This window comes from Chelonoidis abingdonii, chromosome 18 (assembly GCF_003597395.2).
Source record: "Chelonoidis abingdonii isolate Lonesome George chromosome 18, CheloAbing_2.0, whole genome shotgun sequence".
Classification (NCBI taxonomy): Eukaryota; Metazoa; Chordata; order Testudines; family Testudinidae; genus Chelonoidis; species Chelonoidis abingdonii.
In genome coordinates this window covers 14,043,355-14,063,865 of record NC_133786.1, presented here as the reverse complement: position 1 = coordinate 14,063,865, position 20,511 = coordinate 14,043,355, and the positions used below count along the sequence as shown (strand labels likewise).

Sequence of the window (20,511 nt, the reverse complement as noted above, 5' to 3'; positions counted from 1 at the left end):
GAGGTTAACCATCTGCCCACCAGCTCCCATCCATCCATTTACCACACCCTGCTGAAATGAACCATACCATCTTTTGCACCTTTCCTGCACAGCCCAATGGGAAACCGCGATTGCTACTACAATGTGGAGCTGTGTGAGGCTGTACATTAGCAGCAACCCCATGTCCACTCTCAGGAGGCATCTCTCAGCAGCACTGCTGGTTCCTTCTGGGCCATTAGCACTAGGAAAGTATCTCCCTTAGGCAAATGTGCTTGCGTCTCTGCTTCTGTAATAACGTGTGCAGAGTGCATCCCAGCATATCACAATAGCACCTAGAGGCCCCAGCTGAGATCAGAGCCCCATTGTGCTAGGCATCATACAAACATAAGAACAGCCAGATTAGGTCAGACCAATGGTCCATCTAGCCCAGTATCCTGTCTTCCAAGAGGGCCAATACCACTAAGCGTGAGAGACATCCGCTGCCTCAAACAGCTTGCAGTGTAACTAGAAAAGAAGGACAAAGGAAGTAGCATTTTCCCCATTTTACAGAAGGGAAATTGAGGCACAGAGCAATTTAAGTGAGTTGTCTAAGGTCATATAAGGAGTCTGGTACAGCCAGAAACTGAACCTGATTCTCCTGAGTTTCAATCCAGTGCCTTAACTACAGGACTGTCCTTCCCCTCTCAGAGTTGGTTCACATGGTCTCCCTTTCCTTGGGGCTTCAGAGAAGGGATTTAATGTCATTAGGATACCTTTCTAGTTAACCCTTCAGTGGCTCTCCTCTCTGAGTGTTGGGTGGCACCACCATAGTTCTTTGTGGTAGTATTTTCAAGAATGAGACAGAAATGGCACTGGATTGCCGACACTAAAGTCATGTATGATTTAGTGAAAATACTCACCTGACATTTGGACAAATGGAGACGGGGAGGTGCTGGCACTGCCCTAAAAAATAAAGAGATTTTGAAAGTATTTTCTTCTGCAATCCAGAGCGTAAATGTGTAGCTTGGAAGTGGGTTTTGCATCATTTTGATGTAGTTGTGGAATCTTAGTGAAGCTATGAATAAGAAGCAATTAGGCACAAGATTGCAAGCTCTGGAGAGAGAAAGTAATAGCAGATGGAGGCTATGAAGAGATTTCAGAGCACTCAGACAAATGCTGATAATGACAGGAAAATCAAGATAACTGGGCTTGATGCTCGTTTACTCTAAAGGTCCTTTACACAGTCGGAGTGGTGTAAAGTGGCCTTCATGTGAGAGTCAGCCCCAAGTGATTCAGTGTCCAGGATCCTCTGTGTAAAAAATTGTGCCTGATACTCCATAGCCCTGCACCATGCACAGTCATATATACCAGTAGAAAGAGGGTATAAATTGTTCTGATTTCTAGCATTTCATGCCTACTCTGCACAGGTGTAAATTACTCTCTGTGGGGAGTACAAAGGAAAGCCAGGCTCTATATGTGTACCGGACTGGCCAAGTGTGTGTCAAGTCCCCCTCTAGTGGCTGGTCTGCTAGTGGATAACAACCTACTACTGCTACCAGCTAATGGAGTTGTTCATTTAACTCAAGGGGTGGAGGTCTGTTGTATTAATTTAGATGGAATAAAGGAGCCTAAAAAGTCAGAGTTGTTAACATGTCCTAGTCACTGTCCAACATTAAACAGTTTTAAATAAAGTTCAGGATTTAGCTGGAGCTGGTGGAGGTAGCAGTGTCATCAGGGTCCATCTCTGTGGTCCAGTCTGCGCAGAACATCTCTCAGGATCAGGATGATGTAGGGCCATGGTCCCAGAAGACAGTGAGGGTGGCAGCCATAATGTTGAAGCTTACGCTGGTAGCCAGTTTTTTCTCCCCAAAGTCTTTCTTTAAGGATTCCAAAAGGGAGTGATGGGCAGAATAGCCTGTCCTATCATCATTTTGTCCATCAGTAGACCTAATTTCTGGCACACCAATATGGTTCATTGATTTTTTGGTCTGATTTTGTCTCATTTACCAAGCATGATCTTAAAACAGTCCTTGAATTATATCAGGAGGCCTTTCTGTTTGCACTAATTCAGTCTGTCTCCCTTTTGTAACTTTTCCCATCAACTTTTATCATCATTGGTTATTATGACACTTTATGAACTTTCACTCGCTTCTCACAGCTGAGGTCACAATTCGGGCAAATTTGTAGGACTGGGACCCAACCGATCTGTGCTTTGGGACTAAGGGTCTGGAATTCAAACCACACCGATGATCTCTGAAGGTGAGTGACTGCACATGCACTCGGTGTTGTCCTGCATGATGAATAGAGGGGAATATTTATGGCTCTGTAGCAGAGTTTCCATTGTGTATTCTAATCATACATGCCTTCTATGGAAGTCATTAGCAGATCAGCCATCTATAGTGCTTGCACTGTGAGCCTGGTTGGTTTTCCACGGTTTTATTGTTTCAGCTGAGACAAAATTAACAGGCACCAATACTAGCAAATGGAAGTAAAGGGGGCGGGTGGAAGAAGGAGTATAAACTGTGGCAGATTAAACAGTAGGTTGTGAAAAGCCACAGGATTGATGACATGAGAGTCCTGATACTGTAATTGGATCCACACGGATGAATTCTTACACCTGTGCAGAGTCCCAGCGGGGTTCCATATGAGTGCAGGGATCATCCGACAGGGATCTGACTACAGGGTTGGGGCCTGTGTGTGTATGAATTCCGTTAAAAATCAACCAAGGTAGCAGTCTGTTAAGCATGTAACCATCCAATTAACGCAGGCCTGCACAGTCCCCTCTTGCACAAAAGTGGGCAGAGGAGAACAAATGGGTGGCCAAGCTCTGTGCATTGCAGTCAGGAGCTCCTCTCCAGCTCCAGTCACAGAGCATGAGATGACTTAAGTGGGCAGAGAATCTGACCCATGAACTGGGTACTCACATGCAGGGCCAATGCTTCTTTTTAAATACATGTTTTAGTTTTTCAAAGAACAGGTAAAATATTGACTCAAATGCACTCTAGAATGAGAAAATTTTGCAACAGTTATTTTTGTTTTTCACTAAACGTTTGTTTGTTTGTTATGCTGGCCATGAGTTTTCAATGAACATAGAAAGCAAAATACTGAATACCAGTTTTATCATCCAACTGAGAGAGTTAGCCATTCTATTAGCTCTGGATCACTATGCTCCAGGGGGATCTTGCCTCCTTGGAATTCCAATTCCAATTCCTATGGTCAAATTAGCAGTAAATATACCTTGCTCATAGCCATTTCTACTGTCATTTCTGAGTTTAGGAAGCTGCATTTTCTTAGTCTTGCGTTTCCATAAAATATGGCCCATATGAGAATTGTTTGACTCATGCTCCAGGTATCCCTAAACCTCCAACTGCCAGAAGCTGGGACTGGATGATGGGATGGATCACTCAACATCCCTGTTCTGTTCATTCCCTCTGAAGCATCTGGCACTGGCCACTGTCAGAAGACTGGCTACTGGGCTAGATGGACCTTCGGTCTGACAGAGTTCTCCATTCATTTCCCTGAGGTTCTGAACTGGGCCACCTGCTTGGACTCTCTTTGCAAATGAAGTGAGTGGCACCTCTGAACACCTAACTACTACTCCTTCAGCGCAGTTGGTACACAATGTTAAAAATATATCATCTGGCACTTGAACTTCAGCAGAGGTCAAGCAAGCTCTGAATAATATTTTATACCTCAGCTCTCTGTTTCAGATTACCTCCAGTGCATTATATAAATGCTGCTACTACAAGTGCACGAGCAGATTTCTGCATAACACGTAACAGGCAGCTTTCTCTATATGGCAAAGCTCAGATGCATGTTGTTGTGAGCACTGACACAAATATTTTGTATTGAGGTCTTTCTCCAAACTTCTAAACCCTATTTAAAACAAAACAAAAGCCAACCCCACCAAGAGAGATTTTAACTATTCCACTGCTTTTGACCTGTAAGGCGGTGCAGTATACAATTTCCAGTTTGCATAGAGCAAACAGGAGGTTCCTGCCATGTCAGGCAACCAAATTTAGAGGTTTATATTTGAATTAAATTTGCCAGTGTTAAGACTTCCTTTAGCTAACACGGTAAGTTCACAGCTGCCTATGGGCTCCTCCAAAGATGATAAGAGGTTTGAGGAAAGTATTCCACAGGCAGGAATACTGTGGCAGTTTCATGGTGTAGTATTTTACAGAATTTACCCTACTTGTTCAGAGCTGCTTTGGGGAATATATTGAAAACATAGAAAGGAAGTGAATCATTTGCTTTTTCCCCCCTCCTTTTACTGTTCCTACTTAGTCAATCTGGGGTGTTGCTCGTTGTAGACATAAAATACTTGAAATCACAAAGTAAAAGCAATGGCTAGGATGTCAAAAAGAGAGAAATGATTTTAGCTCTGTCAGTTTCTGAGGGGCCCAATTTCTGCCCCTTTAAAGGCTCTGGATTTTCACTAAGTGTGGAGCACCCACCTGTGAAAATCAGCCCCCCTAAAGGGGGTCTGGCTGGGCATCCCAGATCACTAGCCACTTGTGAAAATCCTGGCCAGTGAATCCTGATGAGCTTTGTCAAAGAGAACATACTATATTGTACTAGGTTAGAACTTGACCATGCAAATCTTATTCAGATATCTTTCTTTCTGCATGTACATACCCTGAGTAATCTTTCTCTAGGATATAAAGCCTCCTGCTACAGGCTTAAACTAACATGGAGCTATTGAGGGCAGAGGCAGAAACCTTCCATGGGGTCAGGTTATGCAGAGTTTCTGGCACCTTCCTCTAAAGCAGCTGGTACCAGCCACTGCAGGAGAGAAGATAGAGCTCTGGTCTGAGTCAGTCTACAAATTCTTGTTTGTTCTGATATAGTCCTACAGAGTTTACTGAGACTGCTCATATGAGGAAAGATTACTCATGTGAGTAAGAGTGAGCTGAAGGCTAAAGGCCCAGTTGGCAAATGAAATGGAGAGACTAGCATCAATTTCGGGAGAGTTCTAGCCCCAAAAATGAGGGATACCTTTTCATCAGACTGGGAAAGAGGCAGTAACAGTAGGGGAGAAACCGAGGTGCTGTAGAGACAGCACTTGGAAGGAACTAAGGGCTAGCCAGGGGCTGGGAGAAGAGAGACAGAGAGAGGCAGGGATAGTTGTAATTTTTTTGTGACTCTTAACTGCCCCCTGCTCCTCTACTGTGTTGCACGGAACAAACACCGATCCTGTGGGGCTAGGACAAGCATGTCTGAGTCACTAGTCAGCAAATGCGCACAGTCACTCATGTAGTTACAGCCTAGCCTTCAGCACCAAGCTAGGGTGCTATTAAACATACACATTTGCCTCAAAACCCTCTCGGATTGCTGCCCTGACCACTAGCTGAAGTCTTGCGTTATCTCCTTCAGTTCAACAGGTGCCTGACTCTGGATGGTATGTATTTTTTGGCAGGCAGGAAACTTCTTTGTAATCCAAGAGTTAGTTCCAGGTTTACTGAGTTCTTGCATTTTAGACAATGCGGTCAAGTTTTATGGTGCAAACAGCAGTCTGCCAGAAACTCCTTTAACTCACGTTATAGCAGTCCCGTCTTTTGTACCATAGGACCCAGATTGAAAACCAACTGATTCAAAACCCCATGGTAGGGTTTGTTACCAGGAATGCAACCAGAATTTTGCTAAGGAGGGGCCCAAGTTACCTGTTTGGCTGCTTCAAATTTGGGTAGCGTTGTGACCGCATGTCCCAAGTCACAACGCCACTCACACAAATTTGGCCTACCTCCCCTCCATCATGAAGGGGTGGGCAGGTCACATTTGAGTCAGTTGTGTTGCAATTCAGCGTATGGAGCCACACCACCACTAACTTAAATTTGACCGAGGCTGCCCATCCATCATCTGGTATGGGGCCAAGGTGGAGGCCTGTGGCCCCAGTCTCCCGCTCATTTCACCCTTGTTTAGTGAAAATGTAACAATCAAATGACTGTTTTGTCCTCTTGTACATAAGAAAAAAATGTTTCTACATTAATAAACAAGCACCTTGTAATTTAAGGTCAGAGAGACGTCTGCTAAGCTTTAAATCAGTTGCTTTAAACTGCACTGGGCTGTCATTAGACCACCCACAGCAAGTAGTTTAAAACTTAAAAATGCCATCTTACAAAGGCATTTGAGTAAACGCTTAGTGGGATGAACATTTAGACATTTAGTATGAGCACCAGGAACCGTAACACGCTGAAAATATTCAGCTTGCTGATACCCTCTGTTACTTTTCTACCTGCCTGGGCTGAGATATTCAGTCATTCCTATGATCTTGATTTAAAAGAAACTCCATAGCAGCATGCCCAGCCAAAGCTCAAGGTGCCCTTATACAGCCAATAAGATAATTGGATTAGCGTTACTGCACTTCTGCTTCCCACCTGGCCCTCTTATTAGTTAAGCCCCAGTCATGTGACCTATGCAGTTTAATACCCCTTCCTCCCAGGCAGAAGTTCTCTCCCACTCTCCAGTGCCTCAGCCCTGCATCAGTGGCAGCTTTGCAGAGTGCTTGGGAAGTCAGCAAATGTGCGCTTTGTCAGACCTTGAGGGGTGGGGACAGAGTTCCCAGAGAAAGGGACTCTGATAGAGAATGTGCTGACTTTTCTATGATGTGGGGGATACCTGAGGGCTTGGATTTATCCCCTTTAGGGCAGTATCCTGTGGAGAGAGCGGGTCTCTTGGGGCAGGTGGGATTAGTACATATTAGTCCTCTGGTCTTTAATGTAAAACACCTTGGAATATTGGCATATGTGAGCCCTACAGATTTTTTTATTTTTATAGTTTAAAATCCCCATCTGAGCTGTAATTCCATATGCTGCACATCATCTCAGCAGACTGATCTCGTTGATGGCTCCAGAGAGCTGGCAAATAGCACCAATTGCTTAACCTGGTTTTGGATGTTAACTTTCTTGGAATGGGCATTGTAGCATATTCTCCCTGGCAATTAATCAGAACAGACACTGACATTTGCCTGGGCTTAAACTTTGGATTTCATTCTGTGTTTCCTTATCAAGTGGTGTGTGGCTCAGATTATTTCAAACCCATTAGTCTATTTCCTCCCTGCATTATTTCTTTTCAGCACTGCAGGATTATGATAACTGTATCTTTCACACAGCAGGAGTTAGTATAGATCAGTGAGTCTGTTTAACAACTCTGGGGCTATAGTTTGTAAAGCAATTAATAATCTTGGTATGGGCTCTGTTCTCCATTGATTTACATTACTAGGCAATGCTTCCTGTGAGCTGCAAAAGAAAGTGCATAGAGCAATGCTGTTATTTCCGTTTACCATCATTATTCAGCAGCATGGCTTGCTTGCATTATGAAACAAGACACACTCCATCCACTGAGGGGAGAGTGGAGTGGTGGGGTATGTGTGTGTGAAAGGAGGATCCCAAACAGATAATAAACAGTCGCACCTTGGTTATGCAAATATATCTGCATGGGTTGATCCGTGGGCCTTCATTGATTTCAGTAGATCCAACCACATGGATCCAGTTGCAGGATTGGAGCCTAATTCAATAACAATAATAGTGATGATGCTTTCTCCTGCACAGGATCTGGTTGTCCTGCTAACGAGGCAGGTCAGCTCACTGTTCATAAAACCCTCAGCAGAATTCAACAGAGCTGCAAGGCCCTTCTCACCCTTAGTGGAGCTGTCAAAAATGCCAACTAGTTTTTCCAAGAAATTTTAAAAAGCATGATGGGGGGAGTTGTTTTTTTTCTATCCGTGAATTTCTCATGAATTTGTTTTTTCACAACAAAAATACCTAGAACTGTTTTTCAGACTTAAAACTGTACATTTTTATCTGTTTTTTTTCATGAGGTTTGTTGAAAAACCAGAAAAATTCAACTGAAATATACAATTTTGGTGGATATTTTTTTTCATTTAAACATTTTGATAAAAAAACTTCAGCCAGCCCTAGTATTTAGCAAATCTCTGCTAGAGGGTCTGTCCTTTGTGGAGATCCATCTTTGGGTAGCGAGAACATGTATCATGGGAGGCCGTGTTGTCTAGTGATAGAGTTCTGGACTAAGACTCAGAAGACCTGAATTCTATTCATGGCTCTGCCACTGGCCTGCTGTGTGACCTTAGGCAAGTCATTTTACCTCACTGTGCCTCAGTTTTTCCATCTGTAAAATGAAGACTATGATACTGACTTGTCTTTGTAAAGCACTTTGAGATCTATGGATGAAAAGTGCTATATAAGAACTAGGTGGTATTTATTTACTAGATGTCCGCCGTTTTTTCCCCAGAGAGGAACACTTGCTCTCTCTGCCTCCTTCCCAGATGCCCAGATAGATCAGAGGAAATGGTAACATGGCGCCGCAATTCGTGGGAAATCAAAATGCAAATCCCCTGTATATCATCACAATGCAAATTTATTTTATATCATTTGGAGAATAAAAGACTTATTCTTGCAGAAGGGTGACAGTTTTAATGTCACTCAACAGACCATTAGCCAACCTTTCTGACAATCATCAGGCCAGCCTGGGAGGACACATCTGGGACCATGAGCTTTCGTTGGCTAAGGAAGGGTTTACTGATTTCTGAGCAGAGATCAGATCCATGCAAAGGGTGCAATGTAATTACACCGCATCATAAATATACATTATCGTGCTCACTCACCTGCTGTTCACTCAGACTCTGTAATATTACATTATGTTATCTATTTATCTCTTCTCACAGCAATTCTTTTCCAAACCAATCAGAGAATTGTCCCAGCAAATAAGGAAGTTTTCCCACCTCCATAACTTTTATTGTAAGGAGCTAGCTATGGAGTAATTTTGTATTAGTTACATACACAAAAACTCTTCCGCTTTTGCATACAAAACAAACATGGCAAATAAGGCGGGAGGAAACATTTACAATCTGGCCTATCTATCTAGAATAGAGCTTCCTAGAATACCCACCGCCATAGCCTCTAAGTACTGAGTAGGGGGCATCTGTGTATTCCAGAGTGAAGAGTGGCTAAAGCATGACCGTCTTGAATCATTGTCTGACGTTTCAGGTTTTTTTTCAAAGCGTTCGTGCCTTTGCACAAGTCAGGCCTGCACAAAAGCCATTGCATGAGTTAGGCATGCACAAAAGTGCATGTGCCCAATGCACTTATGCAAGTCAGGTATGCACCAAGGTGTGCCTGCTCTTACACATTGTGACCCTTTATGTCAAGTCTTATAAGCTGGTATGTTTTGTGTGGCAAATTCTTATTTTAAGTAATTTATGAGCTGAATTTTTGTTTCACTGTTTTTTGCCACATGCAGCTAATGGATGCAAATGTGACAGAGAGAAAATTAATTTAAAATCTGTTTGCTGCCTAGATTTGCTAACAGTGAAAACCTGACTCAAATGGCCTGGAAAGGAAAAAAGTTTCAAATGCTCTAAAACATTTCTCATTCTGCTCCCAGTTCCACAAACTGCTTCCATCGTACCCTGAGAAAATCAAAGGCTCAGTGATTTGATAATACAGTACCATCCTGATCTGTCAAATTATACCCAGCAGTCAGAGATGAGAAATAATGCTACTTGACTAAGGTGACCAGTCACATAACCGTAATAACAAATAGCAAATGCCTCCAGGGAACAGTTTAGCAACACAGTCATCATATCAGATGTGATGACAGCTGGAATACTGTGTCCTGTTCTGGAGACTGTGTCATCTCCAAGTTGTCGGTGTCTTTCTGGTAGTTCAGAAAAAAGAAACAAAATTTATCAGAGGCTGGATGATGTGACTTATGGTGAAACATGAAAATGAGATTAAATTTGTGTGGCTAAGAGACTAGCTAGGCTAAGATGTGCAAAGTGACTCAAGGAGCTTTGGGCACGTTGGGTGAAATCCTGGATCCACGGAAGGCAATGGCAAAACTGTCATTGAGTTCTGTGAGGCCAGGACTTTACCCAATGGGAATTAATCATTTTTCAAAATCTCAGCCTAAGTGTGTATCTTTGGGAGGGCAGGAGCTATCTGAAAAATATAAAGTCCAACTATTCCAAGACTCTAAACTCCAAGGCAATTATTTGGGGTTCTGAAGATGGGTATAACTAAGAGTAACTGGATAGAATTAAGAAAGGCGAAATGTAGCCTGACACTGTGTTACATCAGCTTAAATTAGTGCCAGGGACTTGGTTGCATGGGATGATTCCCAGCGTGTATTCTAAAGGGTTAAACACTAAGGGTCTGATGCTGGTTTTATCTCCGTGTAACTGCTGAAGTCAGTGGCGTTAAACTGGCACAAACACATTGTGTCTGAATGGAGAATCTCCCCTGGAGCATATTGCTGACTTGCAGTGCATGACATAATGGATCCATGCCCATGTCTAATCAGCATATATAATGGCAGCTCCATAAAGAATGCATGAGTGACAGTGATTGATGATCACATTTGGAGCATCTTAAGTATAGCTCTGAATTCATTTGGCTTAAAATGGAAGAAAATTGGAAAAGTCTTTGCAGCAAGAGGTGCTGCATTTGCCTGTGTTACAGATTACTTAGGGTCAGGTGCTCAGCTGTGGCAAATTGGCCCAGAGCCACTGAACTTTACCTTCAAAGGGGTCTTCAAGTGCTTTCTGCCACAGATAACCCTCAGGAAGAATTTGAAGAGCTCAAGTTCAGGGGTATAAAATATGAGGTAGACACTAGTGACTGAATCTCCACTAAGAAGTTATTCAGAAGAAACAGGAGGTTAGTTGGGTTAAGACAGAGTTGCTGTTTCTTCTAATTAGTCCTTCCCTGATTTGTAGAGCTTCTCCTTTAGTAAGTATAGCCAAGATTATCAGAAGTGACCAATGAGCTTCTGTTTTTGGGTGCCCAATGTGGGACACCTTAAAAGGGTCTGATTTTCAGAAAATGCTTTAAGGCAACTCAAGCAGGTCATCTCTGTTGGAAATCTTTTAGTGCATACGTATGACATGTCTAACTTGGACGTAGATACGGAAATTCCAAAAGGGGAGATTTAAATTCGAAGCTGTTCAATATCTCCAGTGGTCAGCAGTTCTTTGCTACCTTATCTTTTACGATTAGCATCCCATCCTGGGAGATGACGGCTGCATATCCAGGAAGTCAGTGAGAATTCTGGCACTGTACCAAGCGATTAGGTTACCTTTTTCAGTAGCTGCAGAGTGCGGGAGACAAAACTTTCTCCGGGGGCGGTCCAAGCCTGACGACTGCCCCAGAAACTAAAGACTATCACAAACCTCGCCACTTTCCAGTCCAAATGCAAGGTGCATTTCTTTGACCTTACCCTCTCTAGTATATAAACATATAGCAAAAGGGATATGTAAAAACAACAACCAGCCAACCAAAACAAAACACTTTTCCACATGCTTTTCCTTCTTGGGAGAGGATGAGAGAACAAACCACACCTGACAGCTGTGTAATCATGTTGCTCAATGCACTGCTGGAAGGTGCTCAGATAAGCATGGTATAAAAACATATATAGCATAGTATAGAACAGAACAGAGTGGTCCCTAGCATAGGATGTTCCCTGACTTCCCAAGGGAACCAAGTGTCTGCCATAAATCAGGTTCGGAAGGGTAAAAGAAGAGAAATAGGTTGTGTCAATGTTTTGTCATGTGAGGCTATTCTGTTTCTGTAAAATTCAGCAATTTCCAAGCCTATTGCATTACAGCTACCCAGTTATAGAATTTCCATTGGGAAAGTTAATGCCCCTTTTTTGTTTTCTGCCTTTGGATCCTCAGCAAGCTGATTCTCTATCTCTTTCCAGGAATATAAAGCACACACTCACACCCACACACGACTCGCAGGGAATATAACATTTAGGGTAGGACATTCATTTTTACCAAATCGATTTGGTCCGACATAGATGATGGTACATTAATCTGTCTTTGAAGGCCATAATATAAAGTTTGTGAAAGGCACTGGAAATTTAGTGTTATCAGTTGAGTTAAAGTGGGTGAGATTTGTGCCTCCTGGGATTTAAATCTCTCAGGGTTTCATTGACATCTTTGGATCCGACCCTAACTGCACAAATATTCCTGCTTTTTGCCCTGATGATAGTGGTTTCTGACCTCCCACAGTAGCTCATCTTACATTAGACTCCTGAAAGATCTTCCTGGCTCTTAATCCTTTGTTTTAAACTCCTATACCAAGATGGCTGCCTAAGGACAAAACTTCGTGAAGACTTCGGTGTTGCAGGTACATTGTGCTCAGTGCAAATCCTCTTAAAGCAAGAGGATTCTGTACAATGACATTTCTGTTTAAAACACAACTTACGCTGAATCGGGAGCCACTGGTCTGTCTCGATCGTTTTTCGGCAAGGAGATCTTTGACTGTGTGTTTTACTCTCACTCCTTGGTAAACTCGTTTGCCGTAATCTGTAGGAACTAAACAAAGGGAGCATGTTTGAGTAGAATTCAGCCGGTAAGTAGAATAAATGGAATCGCTTACCGAGGTATGGATAGTCAAATTGCCAAGTGTCTTTAAATCAAGATGGGATGTATGCCTCAAAGATTATTTGTATTGTGATAGTGCTTAGGAATCCCACTTGTGGCTCAGGACTCCACTGTGCTAGGGACTGTACAAACACAGACCAAAAAAACAGTCCCTGCCTTATGGTCTTGTTCATTAAGAAGTTACTGGGCGGGATGATGGCCCCCGTGCAGTGGGGAAGACTAATTCTCTCTGTTGCAAATTCCATTAAAACAAAGAGTTGTTCCCTAGGGATGGGCTGTTTGAGAGGTCAAGAAGTTCCTGTCTCCTAGTCTTGTGCTCAGACCGCTAGTCTTAGCCTTGTCGCTCAATGTCAGAGAGAATCTGCCATCAGAGGAGTCGGCATGGACTTTGTTCTGCAGCTGCTACATATGGAGAGCTCATTAATTTCCATCTGTCATTTTTGCAGCCTTCATATATAGAGGATGTGGGGTTTTCAAGGGGCAACAACCTGCGTTTTTTCCATATCCTCATGTAATTTTCTGATGCATCTTTGTTAGTACCACTCACAAAATGTTACCTATCTGTAAAAGGGTTTAAGGTTGGTTTTTTAAATTATAAATCATATGGTAATCTCAAGAGTTGCCTCAATCATACTAATTCTGCCCTGAAGTTGATTTCAGACCCTATCCACCAAAACAGATTAAAACACGTTTGAAATCACTAGCCCAAATCACAATGGAATTACAGAATAATGAGACAAAAAAAGGAGACAGATATATTAAAGAGGTAATAACCTCATTTTTTGCTAACACTCACCAGTGTTTTAACTAAATTTTTACTATCTTCTTACAATGAATGACTGTCATTTACATTCAACAAAATCCAGATAATTTAAAGATCTTGATAACATCAGTTAATAGTAACTAATATCTAAAAAGCATAACCCCCATTGGCAGAGTGGGTACTGTATCCCTCTCTAGTGGTGGGTCCACTAGCGGATAACAGCCTATTACTGCTACCAGTTAAGTGTTACTCCTTTGGCTCAAGGGGTAGAAGTCTATGCTGTGCAGTATGCTGCCTTGCATAATGAAAAAGATGGTTTGTTTGGTATATATTTAAGATTCTATTATTAGTTCATTTAAAAAAAAACCCAAACCAACACTGGATGTGAGTTCTGTGTACCTGAGAGAGGCCTCAGGCATATTATAGTTGATGGGGTACTGGACTGGGACTTGGGTGACCTGGATTCAATTTTGAGCTCTGCTACTGCCCTGCTGGATGACCATGGGCAATTCATGCCCATGTCCCTCCATGTGCATCAGTATCCCTAAAATGCGGATGGTGAAAATGACCTTTCTTTGTGAAGTGCTTTGCAAAAGAAAGATCAAACATGCTAGCTGAGAGCTAAGTAGTATGATTCGCAGGGGTGGAGGGGTTTGTGAGGGTCCCAGGACTCTGGCACTTGTTCCCCACCCTCATTGGTTCAAAACTTGATGACCTTCTGGGCATGTTGCAAAAGGCATTTGTTTGACAGGGTTTTGTGGGGAGGCTGAGAATGTGTCTCTGGGGCTGGGGCTAACGGGGCATTTTTGCTGCTTTGATTTATCAGCTAGTTGAGTTCATTCATATTTGGGTTGTCACCATTTGAATGTTTAAGTTGAAGTGTTTGGTGCACTCAGAGGTTTATGTATGGGCATTTTTTATTGTTCTATAAACCTAAAAGAAATAAATTATGGGCCAGATTTCCCATTGGTGTAAATCCATGCAACTCCATTAAGATTCATAGATTCATAGACTCTAGGACTGGAAGGGACCTCGAGAGGTCATCGAGTCCTGTCCCCTGCCCTCATGGCAGGACCAAATACTGTCTAGACCATCCCTGATAGACATTTATCTAACCTACTCTTAAATATCTCCAGAGATGGAGATTCCACAACCTCCCTAGGCAATTCATTCCAGTGTTTAACTACCCTGACAGTTAGGAACTTTTTCCTAATGTCCAACCTAAATCTCCCTTGCTGCAGTTTAAGCCCATTGCTTCTTGTTCTATCATTAGAGGCTAAGGTGAACAAGTTTTCTCCCTCCTCCTGATGACACCCTTTTAGATACCTGAAAACTGCTATCATGTCCCCTCTCAGTCTTCTCTTTTCCAAACTAAATAAACCCAATTCTTTCAGCCTTCCTTCATAGGTCATGTTCTCAAGACCTTTAATCATTCTTGTTGCTCTTCTCTGGACCCTCTCCAATTTCTCCACATCTTTCTTGAAATGCGGTGCCCAGAACTGGACACAATACTCCAGTTGAGGCCTAACCAGCGCAGAGTAGAGCGGAAGAATGAGTTCTCATGTCTTGTTTACAACACACCTGTTAATTAAAGTCAAGGGAGCAACACCAATTTGCAGCTGCAGAGAATTTAGCCTTTTATATTATGTTATTCTTTCGATTGGCAGGTTGTAACTTGGCCCAGCATATCTGATTGGTTAGAAAAGCAAATAATTTCAAGCAAGACCTTTGTACTTAATTCCTTGTTTTAATCTGAACCAAACATTTCCCTTGAACAGATCAAGATGAAACAGCAAGTTGACTGGGTAAAAAATAGTCTGTTCTTCAAAGGAACTGAAACCAGGTGGAAGTGGTAAGATATTCAGAGACTCTGGGTTAAGCTGAGGAAAGCTGTTCTTGAAGGATGAAATTCGCCCTTGTGCGGAGCCAATGCAAGGCCTATGAACCACTTAATAATAATAATAAATTAATAATACCTCATTGTTATATAGTACTTTTCAGCAGTGGGTCTCAGAGAGCTTTACAAAGCAGGGAACTACATTAGCTCAATTTTACAGATGGGGAAACTGAGGCACAAGGAAGCAAAATGACTTGCCCAGGGTTGCTCAGAAGGCCAGTGCCAGAGCTAAGACTAGAACCCAGGACTTGAGTCCCAGCCCAGTGATCTATCCACTAGGCAACACTTAAGTCCCAGTGAAGCCTGCACAGGAGGGAATTTCACTCTCTCTGACTTTTGGAGAGGCATATCTGTTTGGTTTTCCCTCAGTACATCTCTGCAAAACTTTCCATTTGTTTGGGTGTTTTGACTGTAAATGAGCCCAGTGATACATGGTACAATGATGAAGCTGACTCTTTTATCCTCTCCATTGGAGTCTGTCCATATAAAGAGCTCACACCTGTGGAAAGCAGTGAGGAGTTTTAAAAAAAGGCTTTTATTCAAATGTTACAAATGGGAAGTTGATGTTTGAATTAATCCTTTGGAAAACAAAAAGATCTGTGTTTCCGGACAGAAAGCAAACACAAACGTACCAAAGGGGAAGTATCTGATCTCTTTAAAATTTTGATTTATCTTGCTACATCTATGCTTTTCATCATTCTGGCTCACTTATCATTTTAATACCTACAGTATTGTTATTCACAGGTGTATTTAAACTCATAGAAACTTACATAGGGTGAAATTTGAGGCTTTCATGGTGTAAGGTCTTTATGTTGGTCATAGGTCACAGAGTGTCTAAAATTCTCTTTGACAGGGCATTGCTTGTATTATTGTGATGATTTATTTTTATTCGAGTAGTGTCTGTGGCCCTGGCCAAGATCTGGGCTCAGCACAAATTCTGAGCCTAGGCATCATTATTTCATTTGCAAATAATTTCTAAAGTGTCTTAGTTCTAATGAAAGTATGTTTGGGCTTCTAATCAAGAAGCTATGAAAACAAAGTTTGCTAAAAAAACAAACAAGCAAGCAAAATTTTACATGCATGTCTGTGTGTATACATCTAAAACTGATTGCTTAGGGGTATTTTTAGGAAGTTTAAATATTTAATTTTACATTTTTCAGTTGTCTAGCTTTAAAATAAAACAGCTGATGCATATGATGTATCCACACTACAGATCACATATGCCAAGGCAATACAGCAAAAGTGGACAATATCTACATAACAGTACTTGCACTTAAAGTTTTCCACCTCTATAAATATGCCTCTAAATGTTAAATTAACGATTTTGTATTAATAAAATAATTCTAATAGAAGTGCCCAAATAGCATAGTATAGGCATATCTTGACATGTCTTTTTTTGTGAAAAATGTCTTCTTTCCTTGAATATTTTTGATTTTTCATCAGAAAACAAACTCCAAAACTGAATGGTTCTTGGCCCAAAATTCTTGTTTGTTTGTTTGTTTTGTGGGTTTTTTTGGACAAAAACCTTAAATTTTCTGCAGGATCCCTACCTCCCCTTCTCCCCCAATTTTCTAACTGTTCAGTCTTTGCCATGTCTAATTTCTGCCATTCTTTAAACCACACATAATATTGCATCTAGGGTGTTAAATAAATGAGGCCAAAATACAACAGAAGACTTGGAACCTGATTCTTATTTACACAAAGTCCTCTTTACACCTGTCCGGCAGTGAACCTTGTACACTATCAGAGCTGTGTAAATGGGCCTCGGGCCCTACAGAGTGTCAATCTCAGGCTCCAGGTACACCAAATAGATAAAGCTAGGTGGGACAGTATCATAAAACTTGTTTAACAACACAAAGCCAGCATGAAAAACTGATCCTCAAACTGCGCCATATACATAAATTGCAATGATGGTCTAATCTTGTGCCATTAGGGCAAATGTGCATTAAAGCAGATCTTAAATCCAAACAATTCTATAAACAGATTTCTAAATACCTTTAAAGCAATTATCAGTGTTCTAGAATTGGATGCAGGACCTGGTGGACTTCTGCAGTCAAATGATTCTTTTGTCTGTATTATAATGCCACTTCTGCTTTGCACCTATGCACTGCCGTCATCTCAGGATCTCAAAATGGCTTGCAAAGATGGGTAAGCATAATGAATCCCATTTTACGGGGGGCAGGGCAGGGGGGAACTGAAGCACAGGGAGGTGAAATGACTAGACTGAAGTTATGCAACATGTCAGTGGCAGAGTCACTGCCAGAATAGTCACTAGATCACACACTCTGACCGTGATGGGTCTGTCTTTCTATGTACTGATGAAACTTGACCTGTAAGAGGTCAAGAAAGCACATTACAAACTTTTAACGCAAAAGAAATTGGCCAAAGATTCAATCGGGTGGGGGAATAAATGAGCTGTGTTGCAGGGGCAGCTGAATGGGACTGTTGTGTGATATAGTGGAAGGTAGCATAACCGCATGGCTGGGGTTCTGGTCTGGGATTTTGTAGGTTCTGTTCCTGGCTAGACGCTAACTAATCATGTGACCTTAAGGAAGTTACTTTACCTTTCTGCATTTTGTTTTCCTCATCTGTCAAATAGCGATAATGACACTGACTCATCATTGTGAAGTTAATATAGTTCAGTACCACTGTGGAGAGGCAGTGTTTCCTAGTGTGTAGAGCATTGGATTCAGATTCAGGACACGTGGGTTCTATTCCTGGTTCAGCCACTGGCCTGCTGGGTGACCTTGGGTGAGTCACTTCCCCTCTGTGCCTCTGTTACCCATCTGTAAAATGATGTTTACGTCCTTTGTAAAGCACACTGAGATCTACAGATAAGAAGAGCTAGTTATTAATTATTATTATTATTATTATTAAGTTCTTTGAGAGCTATTGGTGTAAAGCACTATGTAAGAACTAGGTATTAGATGAGCCCTGTGCGGATACAAAATTTGTATCCACATCTGATCCACAAACATGGTCTGTGGCTATAAAGTGAATATCTGCAGATTTGCAGGGCTCTGGGTATTAGCTTGCTTTCTCTGAGTCATCAGTGTGTGGCTAATTTAGATGGTGTTTCTCATACAACAGTACATTTGCTTTAGAAGGACCCATGCGAACCCAAGCCTTATACTGTGAACCCCTTTCCATAATACGTTACCCCAATTCCACATCCTGAAAAAGAGACAACAATTATTACTTACAGACTCTATAGTCAAATATTCCAGAATTTCATTAACTGATTGACTTCTATCGTCAGTTCCTTTGGTAAATGTGTGAGATCCCATGTCCGTATATACATATAAATGTTTATATTTTGTCTTTACTATTGTCTTTTCATAGACAATATCTCAGATGGGACTGGGCTGATTTCACTGTATTTCCTGTAAAAATCAAAGGAATTCTAGTCTGGGATGGATTAATTTCAGTTCAAGGAGTAAGCCAATTTTCATACCGATTCTTATTTAAGTGAACCTGTTTACCTAGCTCTAACCCTGACCCACTGAAGCAAAGCACATGAATGTTATACTGGAAGATTCTTTTAAAGTAGTGATTCTATTTACAAAGTAAGACCTTGCAAACACTTATGCACATGCTTAATTTTACTCAGATGAGTAGTAGTCCTATTGAAGTCAATTGGTCTTCTTACGTATGTAAAGTTACACAAGTACTTAAATCGTTGCAGGGTCAGAGCCTATCTAATTTATCAGCTACAAAATAAGGGCCCAGTGCTGGAACTTTTTCTCACCTATATAGCCTCAATTCACATAATCCGTCTCATTGAGTTCAGTGAGGCAGTGTGCTAGATCTCAAGTATCAGGAGGTAGCCCTGTTAGTCTGTAACCACAAATAAAACAAGGTGGTGGCACCTTAAAGACTACCAGATCTGACCCTGTGCTAGATCTGACACTGAGATATTAAAAATCTGAAATAACTGGCAGCACAGAGAGGAGAAAACCAGAATTTATTACCATTTTCCAGTAAGTTCTGAAAAAGTGCATTATGATTTAAGTAAGCATCCTAAATTGTATTTAGAGAAGGCTGAAAATATTAGTTAATATTGCTAAAATACTGAAATATTGAAAATACCAAACAGCGATTTAAAGGCATAATCGTTTCTTTGCCTTTCTGCTTCAGTTCAGACAACACATAATGTGCCCATTCTCCTGTTTTTTACCATTGATACTTCAATTAACCATCGGTGAGATATACATTTTATATTTTGGAAAATTTTGACAATGAAACTCACCAGTTTCCATTCTGAATGCTGCTGTGAATTTCCCCCTTTCAGACTCTGCAAGATTTCTGAAAATGAACCGTCAGGAGCTTTCCAATTGAGAATGAAGTCAATGCTCATTCTCTGCTAATAAAGTTCTCTTTGAGCCTGACGGAAATGTATTTTTTACAATTTAATGATGTCTCTGAAATAGCTTGTTTAGGATTTGTTTAAATGCAAATCTTCCACTGTCTGTTTCACTGCAATTTGCATGGTCAGTGCAGATAATTCTCAAAGCTTTTTTCTCTTGATTAAAAAGACATTGAATGGGTGAAAACGGAATTTCATGTGTTGATAGAGGAAAAGTTATTTAAAATGAAAAACCTATAAGTCATGCAGTGATCAGCAGTCTCCATATAGCAGAGAGGAAAAGGGACTTGGCCAGAGAAACTGTGCTAAGGAAAATGCCATATTACTTTTAGCACAGTACCCCAGCCTAGGATCAGGGCATTATTTTGCTAGGCACTGTACACACAAGTAAGAAAACAACAATCCCTGTTCTAGGGAGCTCACAATCAAGGTCAGATGTTAAAAAAAATGTAAAAGAAATCTATGGGATACTCTCCATGAACTGCAGTGGGCACTGGATTGGGTCTGGTGGAGTGGACTAAGATCACCAACCAGCTTCACAAAGAGTATCAAAGATGGTTACACCTTTCAGTCAATAACAATATGGACCGGAGATGAATATCCATGTGTCTTTACCAATCCATATTAAGTCCTTCCTGCTAGATGCTCTTTTCATAGCTCCCTAGTAAATGACCTTGGCTTGTTCTCTACTAGCATGCAAGAAGCTTCCATTCTACTAATGCACTGTTGTCACTGTCTCTAGGTGGATAGTATTAGACTCCTTGCAGATAGCAATGCACTCTGATGAATTCTGCATTTCTGCTCTTTGTGAACCAAGAGGCAACGTCAACTCTATTTACTGTTTCTTTTTCAAATGTTGTAGCTTATACCTTGATTCAGAAACTTGCCCTGATGATCAGTTGGGAGATCATTATTGTGTGACACTACTCGCCTCAACATGGAAGTATGTAGGAGGAAAGGTGCAGTAAGAGGGACAAGGTCTGTAGTATTTTGTTTACAAGAACAGTAGGTTGTTGCTCAACATACTATGTCCTGCATAAGTAGACACTAAATTTACCTATGTGAAATAGTGCCAGTACATTCTTCATAATCAAATAGTTCATTTCTTCTGGAGTCTGTTG

General features: G+C 41.4%; 1 protein-coding gene across 1 annotated transcript in view; it reads right to left on the bottom strand.

Annotated features, from left to right (window-relative positions):
- Positions 1–20,511, bottom strand: part of POU2AF2 (POU class 2 homeobox associating factor 2) — a 29,513-nt gene that overhangs the window by 2,300 nt on the left and 6,702 nt on the right. Inside the window, exons 3-4 of the mRNA XM_075073441.1 lie at positions 12,186–12,295; positions 879–921 (exon numbers count right to left, since the gene is read on the bottom strand). Of these exons, the coding sequence (XP_074929542.1) occupies positions 879–921; positions 12,186–12,295 (153 nt within the window). The remainder of the gene's footprint in view (positions 1–878; positions 922–12,185; positions 12,296–20,511) is intronic.